The sequence below is a fragment of the Bombus pyrosoma genome, linkage group LG1 (assembly GCF_014825855.1).
Source record: "Bombus pyrosoma isolate SC7728 linkage group LG1, ASM1482585v1, whole genome shotgun sequence".
Classification (NCBI taxonomy): domain Eukaryota; kingdom Metazoa; phylum Arthropoda; class Insecta; order Hymenoptera; family Apidae; genus Bombus; species Bombus pyrosoma.
In genome coordinates, this window is record NC_057770.1 from 8,310,096 (window position 1) to 8,330,160 (window position 20,065).

General features: G+C 35.5%; 1 protein-coding gene across 14 annotated transcripts in view; it reads left to right on the forward strand.

Moving 5' to 3' along the window:
- LOC122571105 (nucleolysin TIAR) overlaps window positions 1–19,720 on the forward strand; it is a 582,639-nt gene extending 562,919 nt beyond the window's left edge. For 10 of the 14 annotated variants that reach the window (XM_043734405.1, XM_043734415.1, XM_043734514.1 and 7 more), the window contains 4 exons: window positions 682–923; window positions 6,005–6,185; window positions 8,203–8,314; window positions 9,326–19,720. In XM_043734405.1, the coding sequence (XP_043590340.1) occupies window positions 682–923; window positions 6,005–6,185; window positions 8,203–8,250 (471 nt within the window). In that variant the 3' untranslated portion in view covers window positions 8,251–8,314; window positions 9,326–19,720. The remainder of the gene's footprint in view (window positions 1–681; window positions 924–6,004; window positions 6,186–8,202; window positions 8,315–9,325) is intronic. The other 4 variants (XM_043734425.1, XM_043734455.1, XM_043734446.1 and 1 more) reach the window with 4 other exon arrangements.
- The last annotated feature ends 345 nt before the right edge of the window (window positions 19,721–20,065 follow it).

The window sequence follows — 20,065 nt, forward strand, 5'->3', positions numbered from 1 at the left end:
AATCCGGTTTTCTTGATTTTCCAATTTCCTTGTTACTTGAAGACCAGAAGGAAGTATTTATCTGGTAGCCTGTACAATACAATTTCGCCGAAATGATTAAAAGACACAGGAAACTTCAAATATTCCGATATATCTTGAAAAATGTTGGGATGCTGGGTACGTAGGATATTCCCGTTAAAGAGAACAGCACTGGATAAAAGAAGCAACACTTCGTACATATATAACATACTTTTATCTAATTCCTAATATCATTTGTACGAGATATACAAAACGTAGATGCCTTGTTGGTCACATAGCATTGTAACATTTAAGAATCAGGCAAACGTTACAAAAATGAATTACCTTCTAAGAACCTATAATATGTAAAAGCAAGATTAACATTTCTTCTTCCTTTCTATTTTCAATCTGACCGATCCAATCCATTTCCCACGCGAACAATATTTCCATCGAAAGATTTTTCCGGTAACCATCCACAGGGAAAATTCCTGTGAACTTAACGACAACGCGTTACAGTAAACGCGGAGTCTTTGATGCAATAACGATTTAACGGCATATATGAGGCATTAAGATGAGTTTTAAACGAGCAGTATTAGCATCTTTAACCGTATAGAGATGGTTAAGCATAAAATCTAGACGATGCTCCTAGTCTTTTTTATTTCATTGATCACTGTGCTCTTCCAGGCGTTATCCTCGGCGACGTACCCATACTACGCGGCGGCAGCAGCTGCCGCCGCGGCGGCGGCAGGCGTCGCGGGTGTTGGAGGCGTCGGTGGCGTCGGCGGAGCTGGCCAGCTAGGATACTGGTATCCGCCCCAATCTTATCCTACGACAGCGACGCAGATGCAAGCCGGTGGCTTCCTCCAAGGAATGCAGGGATATACTTATGGACAGTTCGCCGGATATCAACAGGCGCAGTACATGGGGTAAGCTCCCTTATGCTTTTACCGTACAGGGTAATTCTGTGATACTATACACTATCGGCTAGATACTTAAGTTGGTTACAAATGGTGAGGATAAACGTGACTTTTATTTCGTAAATTGTATTTTTGTTGAATTTGGTGTATTATAATGTAATCGTCGAGAAGGTAATATAATTTTAATTCGGAAAAATAGGATTGAAATGTCATTAGAACCGCACTGTTTTTCTCTTCTGATGTATGGGTACTTCACTGTGAAATGATATGGAATGAGTTATGTAGCGTCAGTATTGGACTCGCTGAATTTATCATATTTCCTTGATATGAGTGTTAATGAATCTTGAATCTTCTTTTATATATATTATATTTTTCATAGACAGGATTCACTAAGTATTATTTATACATTGGTACACATTTCGAATTGTTGGAGGTGTAGAAGCGGTATTTAATTAAAGAATTAAATTTCCTATATAATATTTTAATATTTGTCTTCGTGACAGGTAGAATATTTCGAATTAGTATTAATGTACTGCATACTTCAAAAAATAATCTATAAGACGTATATCTAGGATAACATACAATTTATTTTAATTTCTGTCTTTATTTCTTTATTTATAACTAATTATCTGTACCTTATACTAACAAAAGGAATTATAGCGTAATAGCGGAGAAGTATTATATATATATATATATATATATATATATATATATATATATCTATTCCGTTATGAATCAAATTATCAGTTTTAACATGAAAACGTACTCTTACTCCTCTATTATCATTAACAAACTACTAAACATATTAAAAATGAATAATAACTAACAAAACTTTTAAAGACGAAATATAAACGAAATGAAAACAATATGTCAAAAACCTTTTAGAAGATGTTCATCCTGCTTAAAACCTACACCAACATGTTGAATATAATGTAACCCCTAACCATCCTAGTCTCATCATTGATCTTAATCAATTAGGCGAAGTACCGAGTAGCTAATATATACCAGTAAACGTAAACATAGCTCAGTAGGTCAAGTCAGTTCTTATAACATCGTAAGTTAAAACGTTGGCTGAAGTTAATGTACGTCGCTAATGTTCATGGCACAATAGCCTGCAAATGACCGATGAAAATTGCACATTATTATACATCGTTGAATTCGTAGTGAAATCCCAGACAGAAATAAACTAACATTTCCTGCAAAATGCTAAAAAAAGGTATAGAGTTATAGTCTTTAAAAATTATCAATTTCTATTTACAGTGGTAGATAATTAGTAATTTTATGTTTTTACTAAGCGTAAGAATAAAATTACCTAATAGTTGTGTATAATAAATCTATGATATTGATAAAGGGATCTTAGAACTTCTGATATTTTCATGTAATATTTCCATTCAGTTCTAATTATGATTACAAAATTATAGATGAGATAATATGAAATATATATATATTTTTTATTGTATTCATAAGAACTGTCTGGTAAAAAAGAAAAATAAATTATGTTCTGTGATATCTGAAAGATATTTAATTTTATTAGAAAAGTCAGTGATAGAAAACTCGAAAGCTATACTTTCCTGTCAACTATTTTCGACTTTCAATTTCTCACACCTTTATTAATAATCAATGATCAAAAAGTCAATTCACTACTCAATAAAAAATAGCTTTTATTCTACTATTTACGTAAATGTGAAGAACAAACGAATGCTATTCCTACCCATTTGTTACCGATCTGATTTGTTACGAATTGTCTTCGTTTTCGTACACATACCTACCATTCTGTACAAAGGACCAGGATCAATTGCAGCTGGATGGTTATTCGAACCTAGGTAGTTACTGCACAAGCAGTTACTTGAAACGAAACTATGTACTTTTGTTGAAACGAGTTAAGTGACAGCAATTCGTTTGATTCCAGAAAATAAAAGTAGACAAACTTTAACAATACTCTACTCGATTTTCTGTTTCAATTTCTCGAACGAAGGCAGTAGCCTCACACATACCGACTATTTATCGACGATATAAAGAATATATTTATTACTATATAATTAGTAACTTTGTATAGCAATAAGATTTTATAGCTTCTTTCTAAATATCTTTCGTGAATTATTAATATTTCATTATATGATATACAAATTATATACGCTTTAAAGTTATGATACAAATTATTTCCAATGACTTCAACGTGGAATCTCGTACAACAAATATGCTTGCTTTATCTAACGCGATATTATATCACATTTTGCTAGTACAAACGATTATATCAGGCTAAGACTTCCGGCTATGCTGGTAATAAAACGGTGAATAAATTTAATTGAAAATTTGACGATGTCATAAAATAGTAAATATTGCCAGCCTTTAAACTGTAACCTGAGAATGTGTAGAGCACAAAAGAGCACAACTTTTAAGGATCACATAGTATAAAGGCCAAGGTAATTTCTGGGATAGAATATCTTTCGACGCTTTTACGATCTATGAAATGACGCCCTTAAAGTGGGTATCCGAATGCTTCTGGAGTATTCTCAGGACTGTAAAATAGAAATGGTACACGTTCGAAATAAACTAAAGCTCTCAATTGTGTGCATCATACGCTGAAGGGTTGAGACTGTCATTTTACACTCCCTATGAGATTTGAGCGACACAAAAGCCAAGGAAACGTCAGGCATACTATACATTATTTTTAAATATCACCTGACATTAAATTTATCCTTGACAAATCGATGGAATTTGAATAAGATGCACCAGTTGAGCTTAAGATAGATCACAAAACACGAAGAGAGGAAAGGGAAAGAGTATCTCGAGAATAATAAAGTAACATCAGAAAATGTTTACTGACTATTGAGCTTCTTGTTTTACGACGTGCCGTATAATTGGTGGCATTTAATCAATCCCCAAATCACCACATTAAATCAGTTCACTCGAATTTACATATCCTTTGGTGAATTTAACCATATTCGAGTTTCCATTTACGTCTAACCCGCGTCACATTTGCTAGGTATAGCAACTAAATTTATTTACTTGTATCATAAATGAAGTCATTTGCATTCCACGAAATAATTACGTATTATATATTATGTAATCTGTATGTAGGTACATACAATGCTCGGTATATTACACTTGAACTATCAAATTCATAGAAATGACAATTTCTGATTGTTTTTACAATTGCTAAAGATACGCAACTTACTTTCACCAAATTTAATATTGACTTTTATTAAAGAAACATTATAGAAACATTTGTCTATTTCCATTAGAATACTTATACTTCAATTACCAATATATTAGTCCATTACGGGCAAAGCGGTGGAAAAATATATAAAAATAGAGTAGACATAACGCCATTGAAATATAATAATTCTTATGCAAATAAAAAGATATATCAGTTATTGCGCACACATTCAAAGAATATTTTTACAGCCCGACCACTATTACCAAAACTTGAATGTGGATCGTGAAAATTTTAGTTTCCGATCGATATAAATAGAGAGAAACATAAAACGCCGTGATAACATTACAATTTTATTCCTCAAATTTTTATAGGATGCCTAACCGATCGGATTGTTAAACGAAATAGCGAACGGGTACATGGTTGCACTCTTAACACAGACATCAAATCGAATTTGTGCATTTGCCGATCGCGCAATTTTTAGAGATTACGCGGCAAGAACGAACGGGGTGCTTTCTGGCAAGCAGAATATCTTTCAGCGTTCTTACGATCCGTGAAATGGCACCCTTAAAGACCGTACCCGAATGCCTTTCAAGCATTACCAGGATTGTAAACCAGTAATGTAACACATCCTAGATAACCTAAAGTTTTCAGTTGCGTGCATCGTACGGGAAAGGGTTTGAAACCTTTATGTAACGATACATATATTCATGAATCTGGAACGTGCGATTTTATGTTTAAACCGTACCGTCTGGAAAATAAAACATTTTCGTTATAATATCTCTAAATATTGTGGTAAAAAGAGTTAACGAATTGTTAAATATTTCCAACACTTTCAATAAATGTAATTACACTTGAAAATGGAACATCCGTCAAAAGAACCACTGAGACATTCTCGAAAACATTTTCGGAAGGAAGAAAATGGTCAACAATTGTAAAACTTCAAATACGAATAAAGTATGCAAATGTTCCATTGCTTCTTTAATTCGTGTCCAAAATCATTTTAAAATTCAGAGAAACTGGTGTAGATTTTTTATGCTGCATTTATTTAGTTTACTTTATTTAGTTTTATTTATTTATTATAAATATTTGGTTTACTTCTCCTTGTAACATCTGTAAAGTCAAACAAATGATTTAAATTCTTTAATCTTTAATCGCTGCAGGTAAGGGTTGTTCGATTCGATAATTTGAAAATATTGCATACACGTAGTTTGTTTGTTCGATAAATTTATCTTTACGATATTCGTTGTGTTCGTGTACAACTTTATAAATTGCGTCAAAAGTATTATCAGAGAGTAGGCGTTGACGTTACATAATTCATAGCCATAAAAGATCTCGTGTTATAACATTGGAACGTAAATATGATATAAAGCTGTCAGTTTACTACTAAACGTTATATTACAACGATTTTAAATGATACGCTACCCATAATTAGATATGCGATATGAGCGATTTTACCTTCGTTTCTTGTCGTATAAATTTCACCTAATAACTAATGCACGTATTTTAGAAACTTACTGATAAACAAGTGTCCGGCTACTTTTCAACGATACTGTGCATAATAATATTCGACTATTACTTTTCCACAAATTATTAGCATTATTGCGGATATTCATGAAAATTCATATCTTCATAAACACTGGCAAAGAAATGAAACCTAACCGGAAATTTAATTAATCTACTAAATATTACACTGGATATTATATTTTGTATATTTTACATATTCTTGCATATTATGTGCATTTGTATGCATTTTTGCATCATTAGATCTCCCAGAAATGCACAAAAAACCAGAGTTTAATTATCGCAAATCCGACGTAAGTTATTATCACGTTGTTCATTTTGAATTGCAAAACTCGCGACAATTTACAAGCTTTCGAGCGAAGTTGTTTATTTGCACGGAAATTACATGTAGAAACTTGTGTAAATACAGAATGGGAATGGGTGTCCACGCTGCTGGCACGGCAGCAGGTTGGGGCCAGGGATTACCTGGGGGACCACAGTTACCGCCACACCATGCCACGACGGTCACGGCACCCCCAGGGGTGCAAGCCGCACCCCCACCACCACCACCTCCGGCACAAATGATGGCCTACCCGATGCAACAGTTCCAGGTAACCATTACTTTCCTCTCTCTCTCTCTTTTTCCTATCCTCGTGCATACTGTATTACCTTTTGTATCTTTTACTCGAACCTATACTTGTATCTCGTACTTTGCTTTATATATTCTTGCATCAACTGTCGTCATTTTGATCCATTCGTTGGAAAACCATCGATCGATGCATCGAAATGCATCGTTGCAAATGTATAGTAACGATTCATACGCAGGGGAACAACTCTATTTTCGTATGAGAGAAGGTTATACATACGATATTAACCCTTGGAAGCTGTTATCAAAAAAGCTTGTAATTTATAGCATCACGCGTTGAATTTTATCTCGGGATATCTTTCCTATTTTAAACATCGATAAAGCTAAATAAATATAATCAAGTGTTCTATCGTTATTCGATATTAGGCAAGAAATAAAAAAAGTTATTGTTTAGAAAAATCACGAATAACGGCATTGTTTTATTGAAGGATAATAATATTAAGTTTATACGGGGTGAAATTTCATCCATAGTAGCCTTTAAAATGTTAAATAGAAGGAAAAGCTTTTAAGTAAAAATATAACAATCTTTTTCAGTTTCTATCCTGATTTTCATCTTTCTTGCAAGATCATCCTCAAATTTCACGTTAACATATATTTCTGTTAAGTATACTGATAATCGAGATTCTAGTTTGTTTTGTATAATACCTGAAGCGAAAAAGATATCATTCGACTTTGATACTGTTTCCAAATTTTGTCACATTAACTTGGAACAAATCACTGTGGTACATATAATAATAATAATAATAGACATGGTAAAGTGATACATTTGTTCGTGTTTTAAAAATTGATCACGTATCAACGATAATTTTTATCGAATTGATAGCAAATGAATGGATCAAATTATAATGACAATTTTATAAAATCTAGTCTTGGCTTCTGTATACAGTACAGGATTTATTGAGATGATTGAATGATGTTGATTGCGAAAATTTGTGTTAAGAGTGGCTTTTCTATAGAACTGTTAATAGGATCCCATTATCTCGATGAATGTGACAGATAAAATCTTTTTGTGTTTTTTATTCCAGTTGTCTGAAATTCCAATATGTCATGTGTTATGTAATGAATGCCACACCTTCGTGCTACATGTATGGATTTCAGTACATGTTTTCATACATATACGCCGATTCATTAACCACGCTTGATTACGCTTTGCTCTAATAATGAACTTTTCAAGTAATCACTCGCATGGATCTTATAATCATTTATTCCAGAATCTTGTTATAATTGTGCTTCGTAGAACGCTAATCGCCTGAACGTATTGTCAGTATTTTATTTATAACTGTTACATCTGCATTAACATATACAATTCTTACTTCTCATTTAGTTATCATTCCAAAATATTAAAAAGGGAAGTAGAAATTATATTATAATCATATTTGTTAAGCATTTTGTTAAGTATATCGTAATTTAACGGCATATTGAAGGTAACTTTTTGAACACTAACGTGAAAATAATCTATTTAATAATTGTTAACTTGAAATTCAAGCATATCTGCAAGTAAAGACATATTATGTCTAATATTACATAATTTTATAACAACGTTTTACGTTACATTTCAGTTGTTTTGTTGTGAGCAAAAAGAGTACGTTAAAACGAATCTAATTGTACTTTATTTCTAAAATATCGTTTTTATTGATCGTTCTATTTGAGTTTTTCTCTGAATGAAATTTAATATATTTTATACTGAAATATAACAATACATATATAATATACGTACACATATAATATTATCTATAGATCGATATTTATCAATTAAACTTCTTTTTAACAACTTTTAGGTTGATTTAGAAGTGGCATTCAATAAAGAATTCTATGTTAAGGGTACCCTTATTATTTTGCGATAAGAGTTCATGAATTTCGACAGGCTGCATATAAGCTTTCTAGGAAGTTTAGATTAAGAAATCGTATAATGGAATTACTCTACTTTAAACGACACTTTCTAATGATATAAGGAATTTATACTGTATTTTCTTTAATTTCAGTATGTATTTGAAGAAGTAAGAGGGCCTAACAATACTTATTCGAGATGAGGGAATACTAGTGAAAAAGAGTTATAAAGCCTATCAAGATCCTGCATAAGAATCTTTCATCACAGTAAATATTTTTGTATCTTAGTTATCATACAGTATGAAGTTTTCCAAAACCTTTCATCGTAATAAATATTTTTGTATTGTAGTTAATATACAGTAAGAAATTTGACCATTTTATCACTTGATTAAAAAGCTTCTCTTTGTATATTAAACTTATATCTTGATAATATCAAATGTTTGAAAGTATGTTTATATACAATTTCTTTGGTTTGTTAAAATTTTCAAAGATCTTATGTATGCAAGTGATATGCTTCATGAAAATTGTAAATGAACCGACACAAAGAATGATACTACATAAACATAATTATTCCTGTTTTAGTATGTTATGTTTCTTATAATATAGATAATCCAAATGCTTAACAAATTTCGACAAAATTTTAATACAAATCATTTTAATCAGTATATTATTTAAAAGTAAAGATTATTACGAATCGTATTTTCAATATACTCGACAGCAAATTTTGCTAAACAGAAAACGATGTAATCATGCTTAATGCAAGCTTACATAAGTGTGCCCAAGCATTACATTCACTATCATACTCTTTTGCATGATACTTAATGTGCACGAGTATTAGTTGTCATATAAAGGCTGAACTACACGCTTATTCAGCTTTGTTTATCTAAACTCGAGTATCTCGCTGAATTCTTTCAAATTGTCACAATACGTAAGAAAATAAAGTGCTATGAAAAAAAATACGATGATGGTGTCTCGAGTTTAACGATGCGATACAGTAAAATATACAACATACAACACGTACAAATTAATAACGAATAATTCATTTACATTTTCTAGCTATATATAACATGATAGAAGGTATAAACATTATTAAAAAATACTCGTAAGTCGATAGAGATTTTTACCTTTTTACCATGGCTGTTAAAAGTTTGCAAGAATTAGAATTATTGAAAAGTTAAAAGGCTAGGAAAATGTTACATTGAATTGTTCGTTATTAAAGAGGAGAGATACTCGAAACCATCCGAAGGATTATTTTTATTTACATATTTCGATTCGCAGGCACAGTGATCGCTACCACTATCATCGCACGGCCTGGCTTATCCTTACTTTCAAATATCACTTTGCGTCAAGGAAACTGCATCTACAACCTGGCTCAACCTCGTATTCAACCAGAAAAGTGTCGCTGGAGAACGTATCTATAAAATGGATATCATCGTTGCGTATGAAATTGCAACTGAATGGAAGAAACGCAAGAAACAAAAGCAAGAGAGCGAACGAAAGTCTCGTTATACCAATAATATCGTCGCTAATATTTTTATTGGAATTATCCTTCTGAAATCGATCCATAGTTTCATAATCGGTCCATAAGAGAATGAATAGTTTATTGATCGAACACCACATTTAAATAATCTGAAAACGTTTACACCACACTGATACATTCCTCTGAGCGTTATCAAAGCCAAGCAACACAATTATCTTAGGGTAATAATGTGTTTAATTAATTGCTCACACTTTTACAACATTGAAAGCAATTGAGGTTGAGTCACGGTAAAGGTAGATTCAGATCGACCAGTCTACGTGTGTTGGAATGCGAAGGATATGTGAGAGGCATAAGGAGAGATAGAGAAACAAGAATGAAATGATTTTTAGAATTAAAAAGAAAAGAGCGAGAGGAAAAGCGAAAGTGTGGAACGTGCGAATGAGACGTGTGAAAGGTAGAGAGAGATAGAGTGAAAGAGAGAAAGTTGTCGAGAATATTTCTATTATTTTCTTGAAATTCGGACCAAGACTTAACCAGCGTTTGTGTGTTCAAATGGTAAAGTGTGTTCTTGGTTGCGGTCCAGCTAGCGGATGAGGACTGGCTGACGCCTAGCCTTCTAGTGTGATGGTAAGCAAGTACACCCCACCAACAGGAACAACTTCTACAGCAACAACAGTTACCACCACCACCACCACCATTATCACCACTACCACAACTACCAACAACAACAAAATTTCCGTCACCATCGACGCCACCGCGACAGCAAAAGCAACAAAAATCATGCCGCTTCCGGCTTGATGAAACATAAAAGCAGAGGGCAGAAATTGCCAAATGTAGTTAACGATCGCTTTAATGAACAGAGCAAGGGAAAAAAGTGTATGACAGGAAAAGGGGATGAATTCTTATCTATAAAAGCATTTCTTAAAGTAAACGATAAAAAAAGACAAAAAAAAATATAAGGAGAGAATGACAAAGAAAAAAGAGAGTACTTCCAGATTCCCCTAAAATTTTCACGTCCAATATAACCGGCAATCTTTACGGGAAAGAAAACTAACTGGTACCGTCAACAAGTCGGAGGTATCCTCTCGTCCAGTCTGTAGGGTAATGTAGTGTCTCTCTCGGCTTGAATTAATAGATAGCGTTGCCGTCACGGTAGTGTCAAAAGCTTCAGTAATGAAACACGAATTCCGGGATACGCGGACCACCATGTGATCATCAAAGACAGTTTGTAGCGTAAACAACCAATATTTTGTGTGTTGTATCGTCCACAAAGGACTGATTACGGAAGAGACGAACGAGTTGACGCATGTTGAACAAGCTCGTGATTTGCACTTTCCGCCATTTAATCGACGCTAAACTCCTTTATCGACGATAAACTCCTAAAAAGAAAAAAAAAAAAAAAGAGCGAAAGAAAAGCGATAGGACGCCGCCAGTTATCGACCCGTAACCCGGATTCATTATTTTTGTAGTTTGGGCTTAACAGTGAAAATTAATAAGTCGAAAGCGTAAAAAGAAACTGTAAACGCGTTACTCGGAGCGCGAACCAGCGACCGTCAAGTAATCGTGCTGTATAAATAATAAATAAAAGAAATCGATAAACACGTGCACACTCGTGAAGATTATATAAAGTAAATTTAACAGAAAAAAAAGTTATTATAAACGAAATTCAACAATTAGCTAGTTAGGTAGGTATGTTATAATAAAAAGTTACTCGAGGACGATTCGAAATTCGGCGGCAAAGCGGAAACAGACCTTCAGAAATTCAACGATTCCGCGTTCCTGAGGAACTGTTTAAACGTACAACCACTCGACTATCGTGAACCACGGAACTGAAAGATCCACGTGTCTTAATCCATTTTCCGCCACTGCGAGGACTTCTTCCTTCGGTTATTATATTTATTATCAGACTCGAGGCCAAAAGACAAATCATGCGCGAAGTCTTCGCAGAACAGTCGAAGAGCCGTTTTTATTATTCGACTTGATCCTTTTGACGCGGCACTTAGACAGTTGGATATTTTTATAAAAGATCAGCCGTATGCGCCGAGGGGTGTCGACCGATGCTGTTGGCGCGCCGATCTCGCGATTAAGATAAAACAAACGTAACACACGATACAATAAAAAAAAAACAAGATAAAAGGATATGAAAGGATGGAAGGAAGCGACGATTGGACAAAGCGTCATCCAGCGATCGATCGACTCCAATCAATCGTGTCGGGTCAACCGTGGTTTTTAACTTATACCTTAGATTTTTATATAATACGAATACCATAGAACCAAAGGGAAAAATCTCGACTTTAAGACGCTTAAGCAATAAATCACTAAGCTTAGGAAAGCGAAGAAACAAACCGTTTATCCCTGCGTCTCTCTACTGTAACTCGCTCTCAGCTATTCAGCTTGTGAGCCACGAATTCGTAACAACGAAGGGGTACATAGATCGGAGAGAAGGGACACGACGCGAGTTTTAAGAAATCGATAAGAGAAAAAGGAAAAAAGAGAAAGAGAAAAGATGGAATGAATCGGTAAATGGTCTGTCCGACGTCCCGAATTTCGACTTGGCCAATCTAACGAAACAAAAGAAATAAAAAAAAAAACGAAATCGAAACAAGTGTAAGTAAGAAGCAAGTGTAAGCATGCGTGGATACGTTCGCGCGTACGAACGAGAGAATGTTAGGAAGAGAGAACGAGGGTGAGCGAACGAGAGTCTGCGAATAATGAGAAATTATACAACAAGCGAGAGACGAGAAAAAAAGATTAAACAATTCGTAGATAGACACATTGCACAAACAGCACGAAAGTTAGATTAGAGATCCGTCGAGTTCCTTCCTCGCGAACGCGTATCCTGTCCTCCGATTGAATCTTTCAAAGGTTGTCTCTCTTTGTGTAATTCCGTCGGAATCGGAAAACAAAATCCCTCAGCCTTTAAACCGTTGCTATATATGTATATAGTAGCAAACAAAGAAACGAGAGAAGAGATCGTTAGAAAAGAAAGAGGTTAGGGATTAAGAAAAAATGAACGCGAAGACCGACGACGGTTTAACAAGTATAACGAGGACGAAGTAATCCCATCTGATTTGCCTATCTATGATCCCCGCTTTAGACCTTCGTAACCTGTCCATACTTACTCCATGCTTCGTCTCTTTCAGTTTTAAGCACGATCCGATGCTTCCGTATCGTACTTCTTCTGTTTCGCCGTCGACCGTTCGAAATCACCCTTTGATAGACGCCCATTCTCTCTCTCCCTCTCCCTCTCTCTCTCTCTCTCTCTCTCTCTCTCTCTCTCTCTCTCTCCTTGCGCCCGTGTTTGTACGGTGTCTTTTTTTCTCAATAATGAAACTGTCTCATCATACGAGCGCGCGTCGTCGGGTGCAAAGCCATGAGTTTCGTTATGATACGATGAATCCCGTAGGATTTAGACGAGCGAACCGAATAACGGATAGAGAAACGAAAGAAATAGAGACGAGCAAAAAGAAGAAAAAGAAAAGAAAGAGGGGATAAAGGGGATGAGCAAGAATGGAAAACGGGCAAAGGAAAAGGAGAAAAATGGAGAAAGGGGGAAGAAAACGGGGAGAGAGATAAAGAGAGATGGACGACTTTGTTATTAATCAAAAGATAGACGACGGATCGTGCTTTAAACGAATCAAAAGCGTTCAACGTTTTCGAATCAAAAAACGCGACGATCAAAGAACGATACAGGGACGTTTGCGAGACGTTAGAATTGATGAGATCGCGAGAGCATCGAATACAAGAGAATGACGAAATCAAACCCGCTTGGGACAACGTAGCATTTAGGAAATATCAGTAAATTTACTAATTTCCCGAACGATTCGATACGTAGTACGTGGATATGGATATAAAAGGTGTGCCTTCAGTCCATCTCGCGGACCACAAATATTTCGTACCATTAATTCCTTGTAAACTAATATTGTTCTATTCGGCGAGAGAAAACGAGCAAACGTTTCTATGCCTGAAACATAAAACGTATGTAAGTATATAAATCTGACAACTACGTGTAATTCGATAATCTCTTAGTGTCTTCCCAGTACGAAAAGCATCTCGACAGAACTTCACAAATTTTACGTAGTAAGATTATTTGTTAAAATTTATTACGATTTATAGATGTTCGATTTTATTATTGAAATTGTTAAATTAGTTGAATTAGTTGACTAATTTTCATTTAAATTTCACTACCCGGTTAACTCCTCGGGTATTTATCGTCGTTTATTTCCCAAACGGCGAATCTTTGTCCGATTATTCATATTCTTAGGTAGTTCTTAAATTGACACTCTGTGCACTCGATACAAAATCAGTGGAATATATTCATTCGGATTAGTTGTTTCGTGTCGATAAGTTAAGGCGAGAACTATACAGATGAATCAAAAATTTGTACAATGGAGAAATTTTTATCGTGTACTTAAAACATAAGGATTGTGGCCCAAGATTTAAAACCAACACCAAACATATTTCACTCTATGCCCGTCAATTGTTTTATAATTGATAAACACGAGAGAGGTAAGAGCCATTTGTAAAAAAAAAAAAAAGAAATTACACGAACATACAACGAAGTGATACAAAATTCAATAACACGTTATCGTGAAGCGCGGACGTGAATCATTGGCCATTCCAAACAGTAACGGAGTTCTGTTTCTCGACACAAACGTAATGAAATACACAGCCTAAAGGACACGGTACCGATCGCGAGGAAGAAACGAAAGAATTATAAATAAATATATACATACATATAAATACAAAAAAATATATTATATATATATATATAAATAAATAAATACCAAAACGTGCAGCGACGACGAAAGCTGTTATTTTGAATCGTCGTAAGTAAAAAAAGAAAGCGCTGTGCGTGAGATAAAAAAAGAAATAGCTTTTAAGAGACGACATAAGAACATAAGTGAAACAAAATATCGTGTACATTATTAGTTAGGCGAACAAACAAGAAAAAAAATAAAAATATAGGTTATTTTTCTGAAAAGTGGAACGAGCGAGAGAAAAAGGGAAAAGGGCGGCGAATAAAATGGCAGGTAAGAGTTAGAATGTACGACGTAAATCGTAGCGTGAATTTAAGGGGCAGCGCGAGGCGTCGTATTGAAAGAAAGTCGATTAAAGGGGGGTGGGGGATGAAGGAGAAAATCAAATCATACGTCTGGTACACTCTACTCTTACGTCCTTCGGCCGTATAATCACTCCCCTTGCCAGAAAGTTCACTTCTCGACTCGATTCCACTTTCAACGGGAAGAAAGAGAGTGGTCCCCCACTCTTTTAAAGAATCAGCGGGGATCCTCGTCCTGTAAAAAGTATTTGAAGAATGACGCCTTAAGCATTAAGGCGTGTATAGAACTTACCGCTAGTCTCGAGTACGTTGTCTAGGTAATAAAGCGAATGAAGCTAGCCAAGTAAAAGGAGAAAAAATAAAGAAATACACGGCGCAGCGTGAAAGGGGAAACCAAAAATGTAGTATAAAGTGATAAGTAGATAATTAATGTAATTTAATTAGTAGAAGATACCACGGGGTTTTGGAAAGTAACGACCACGAAGCGAGAGTGGAATCGAGGAAAACCGTGTAAAGAAATTTAGGCAAAAAAGGGTGAGAATGATGCGAACAATACAGAGGGATGAGAGCAAGAGAGAATGGGAGAGAGAGAATGCAAGCTAGAGTGATTCGTCTGATAGAAAATGGTCAAATCCATTTATGGTACCTAAGTCATGTGCGTAATCACGCCCAGAAAAAGGGATACAAAATGACACGTACACTGACACTCGTACAGGTAAAACGCACGCACGCACGCACGCACAAACACACGTACACGTATGTAAATACACACGTACAAACAAAACCACATTCTCTACACGGCAGCGTACGTATAGAGAACGTAGCGGCGAGAAACTTAACAACAACTCTAGGCTTAGTAATCTAGTCTAGCTTGACGATCGCTAAGTTAACAAATAAGAAGAAGAAAAGAAACGTTCACGAAAAAAAAAAAAATGAATAGCGCAATAACTATATCCGCAAATCACATCGAGCACCGTTACACGACATATACACACACGCACACATAAATACTACACGTAAACGTAAAACACAACAAGGCATAAACACGGAAATAAAAATATATAGGAAACAAGCTGCGGCTGCTGCCTCCATCCTTCGTCCGTGTTCTCGAGACGCAAACTCTAGAATTTCTACAGCCCTGTAACGCGTCCGATATTTCGCAATTCTCGCCGTTTCAAGAATTTTTACCGTCGTGTCGTTTAAGCTTCAGCAAGCTGGCATACCAGCTGCCTAGCCGTTATCGAATCACGACATTCTCGCGTTACCACGACCCAGTTCCTTCTTTTTTTTTTACCAACCTCCTCTCCTATTCTTCTTTCACACTTACTGGCGTCTTCGACTTTCTTTCATTACTACGTATCACGTCTTTGTGACATTCTTTTGTCCCGACGTCCTTTCTTCTTCGTTTTGTCTTCTGGCTTCCTTGCCATCCTTCTGTGCCGAACGACCGAATCGCTCTACAAATGATTTCCTACACAGAAGGATTCCTCTCGTGGAGATTTACCAAATATGATAGCCGACAATCATTCAAGAAACATACACTTAGAGACTTGTACGTGTTCCTCTCATCGAGGACTAAGTGAAAATAATTAACCAAGTTCCAGTATGCTTTCACGCGACGTCTTACGAACAATGGACAGAGAGGATTATCGGCATCGGCGGCGAAGGAAAGTAGGAAACGCCATCGCATCGGTTTTGTCGAACGCCCTGTTAATATTCTATGTATCGAGTCACTACACCTTCGCTTTTAACAAATATACAACGAAACACTGTTTCAATGCGTCAAAAGCGTTACACGCGCATAAAGCACATATAAAACATATCACTGCGTTGTTTAGCAAAGTCCGTGAATCTTCGTTAGAAGTCGTAGAAAGAAACAACAAATGTAACGTTGTTGATAGATCCAGTGGCGTAAGTCGCAAGTATTGGCCGCTTAAAGCGGTTTTTGTTCTTGATGGAAGTGAAACGGTGAATGAAAATATGAAGTTTGTATGGTAGAGTTAGGGAATTTAAACAGAATGGTTGTTAAGTATCACGTATTATTTCGTAGACAACCTCTATAATTAAAATTGGTAACGTGGTTACATTCCTATATAAAATTCTTCGTTCTTGTACATGCTTCGTGAACAAAAAGTTTTCATGATTGAAATTGATTTAGCTATTTTGTTGATAATATAGGAGAAATTTATTTTACGTAGAAGTTATCCTTTTACGCAATTTGTCGACCGTTCCTTCGACCATACGCAGACAGACGGACTGCGTGTACCTATCTTACCGTCCTATAAAATAATATTATTTAAGAGTAGTTACATTTGTTTAAAAATGTTACTCTGAGATGATACGCGCCAAGTAAGATCACGGCATATACAGTAATTAAACGATCATGTAACGTTGTACATATATAGAGTCGTTTCGCATATGTAGCAAGAATCTAGAGAAATACGACGTAGAAAACTATAGATAACTACCAGATCTAGGTAACCGTACAATTTAGTCACAGCTATTGCTGATTCAGCATTTGTAGCAGCCCGCAGTGGAGTATTCGTCTGTCTTTTGTGTACAAAGAAGATTTTGTGTTTGTACAAATGAAGGAAAAAGAAAATTGGTGAACAAAATTGTGTATTTAACCGTTTGCGCTTGTTTAATGTTGTACAAATAATATCGCATCGGATTCTGAAACATCGTAAAAAGAGCGTAGAAGTCATGTTGGTAGATTAAACATAACATGAAAATATCGTCGTCGATAATTGTTAACCATGAAATACAACGCATGTAAGTAGGCCAAGCAGAGAAACGTAATACTTTAGTGGATGCACATAAACGCAAGAATTCCTGCTTTTATCGTCGATAACTTGGCTCTCCTTTCGTTCAAATTCATAGTAGGAAAAAAAATATAGAACGTTACGAGCGCAATGGAAATAATTCAAGTGTTTAACAAATGGATGACATGCACGGTTTTCTTTATTCACGGGGAAACAAAAACGTCAAACACCGGGAAATCTAGTCTTGAACTTTCGAAAAGTTTATCCGCTTGAATTCGATCATCACCTGTAACGTCATCTTGTCAATCGGAAACTGGCAAAAGGGTAGGAAGGCAGCAGTCAAGCCACTCTAGAATACCGATGCAGAGTACCGTGAAAACAGTTTAGCGTTAACACAAGAATGTTTAACAGAAATTTGTAAGAGATGATGCACACAGCGAAAGAAAGCAAAAGTAGGAGCCGTAAGCGTAGTCACCGAGCATACCTTAAAATAACATATGTATATGATCATATAAATATATATATTACAAAAAAAGACTACAAAAAACCAACACGCGCATCTATATGTGTATACATACATACGTCTATATGTATATGTATATATACACACACGTATAATACAAAAAAAAAAATATGTATATTATATATACATACCAGATATAAATGTGTAAGAAGATAATAGCCGACAACTAGAGATTATATCGAGTATAAGCTTAGAAACGAGAACAGGAAAAGGGGGCGGAAGACGCGTCACCTGTTAACGCGTACTCCGCGACATACTGTGTTAAATACCCTTAGCCGTAAGGAAACTTCAAACCCATTGAAACGTATCTCGTGAAAGAAACAGACACGAGAGAAAATGTTGTGGCTAGCCTGCCGGACCCCCTGAGCCCCTAAAAATATGAATATGTAATACGTTTGCTGCGTCGAATGAAAGGAACGCAACGATATTACGAGAGCGAAAGGAGAAGAAAAAAAAAAGAGAGAAAGCGATCAAGCGCATGAGAAAGAAAATACGTGTATGTATCGGTTAGCAAGTGAGTGAATAAATGAACAAGAGTGAGCGTGTGTGAGAGAGAAAGTGTGAACGATAGAAATTCACGCGCCTCGACGGAAAAAAGACAAGTTCTTCGGAGAGACAAAAGTTTAATAATAAACGCTAATTACGATCACGTCCGATTCATACAGAGATTACGACGTTCCTTCATTGTTTCGTAGTGTTTCGTACGATCCGACGTGCGCGTCACGGGGTCCATTATTATATCGTATAAACCCCTTCCCACTCCCATTCCAGCCCCCCAGCGCGGTATGCGGCATATCACTTACGACCGTACGCTAAGGAGTAAGGTGCCTTTTTTTCACTTCATCGTGTGTATGTATTTCGGGGTTAAAACAAACGAACAAAACAAAGAAACCAAAAAAAAAAAGAAAATAAAAAGAAAACGCGAGTAAACAAAGGGGGAAAAATCCAACGTAAGATTTTATGTATCACGTGTAGAAACGGCACGACGGAGCTCAAGGGAAGGGGCATGTGACATCCATCCATCGTACGTCGTCCGACATACTTTCACGTCGCGAAGATCCCTTTCCAAAACTCTAATGCGAAGCGTTGAACGGCATTGTGAACAATGATGTAATCGAGAATTCGAAATGTATTTCCGCGATTCGATGAACGGCCCGCGGGGTCCCATGGCAGCCTCGTTGCATACACTTAAGCTTAGGAGATGTGCAGTCGCTGGACACAGCTCAAGGAGCAACAACCGGGCAAAACCTTGTATAATGTACTTACATGTAATTTCTAACGACGTGACAGAGATGATACGCGATAACGTATCAGGTGCGCGTGCGCGAATACAGGCCAATACACACATACACATATATGTACACGCGTATACCTATAAAATAGTAAAATACACGTACACGTGAAACAGATAGACACATAGGAATGGATGATACAAACGTACACTTTATACACGAATCACACAGGTGACATTACTTAAAAAAAGAAAAGAAAAAAATAGAAGCACACGTGCACGTGCACATAGAGAAAAATGATGGAAGATACCTCCAAAAGACAATTTTCACAGGATATAACAATGGAAATGCGAGACGCCCTGGGACGTGCGTGAAAAAAAAACGTGTATGATATTATGTATACATAATATAGCATATAAAGTATATTATAAATAATGATGAATATAAATAAAAAATATATATATAAATACTATGAAGAAGTAAACAAAGTATAAATATGAAGGAAGTATATAAACGAGAATATAGGATAAAACACGCTTAGGCTTAAGAGTATAAGATATTATTATGATGATATATGGTTGGTTTATAATGTAAAATATATTATAGAAAATGTATATTGTTATTTTTATTCCTGATTAACCCCAAAATACCGCATATCCGTATAACTTTTTTTTTTTAGCTTAAATATATAAAATATTATATTACGTAACAACAATTTACCAAACAAGTAGAAATCTCCATTTAAACCTTTTGCACAATTTTATAGATTTTCTTAGACTTCTACCAATGTGTTTACTCAATTTTTCGCGTTTATCTAATTACTTACATAAATGAATTCCACAATATCTTAATCTTCCTACGTCATTTACTAAGAGAGGTTCAACGTCAAATGATAAACGAGAATGAAAAATGAATTATACCTTTAACTACCTTCATGATTTTATTCTGTATGTTTGCAT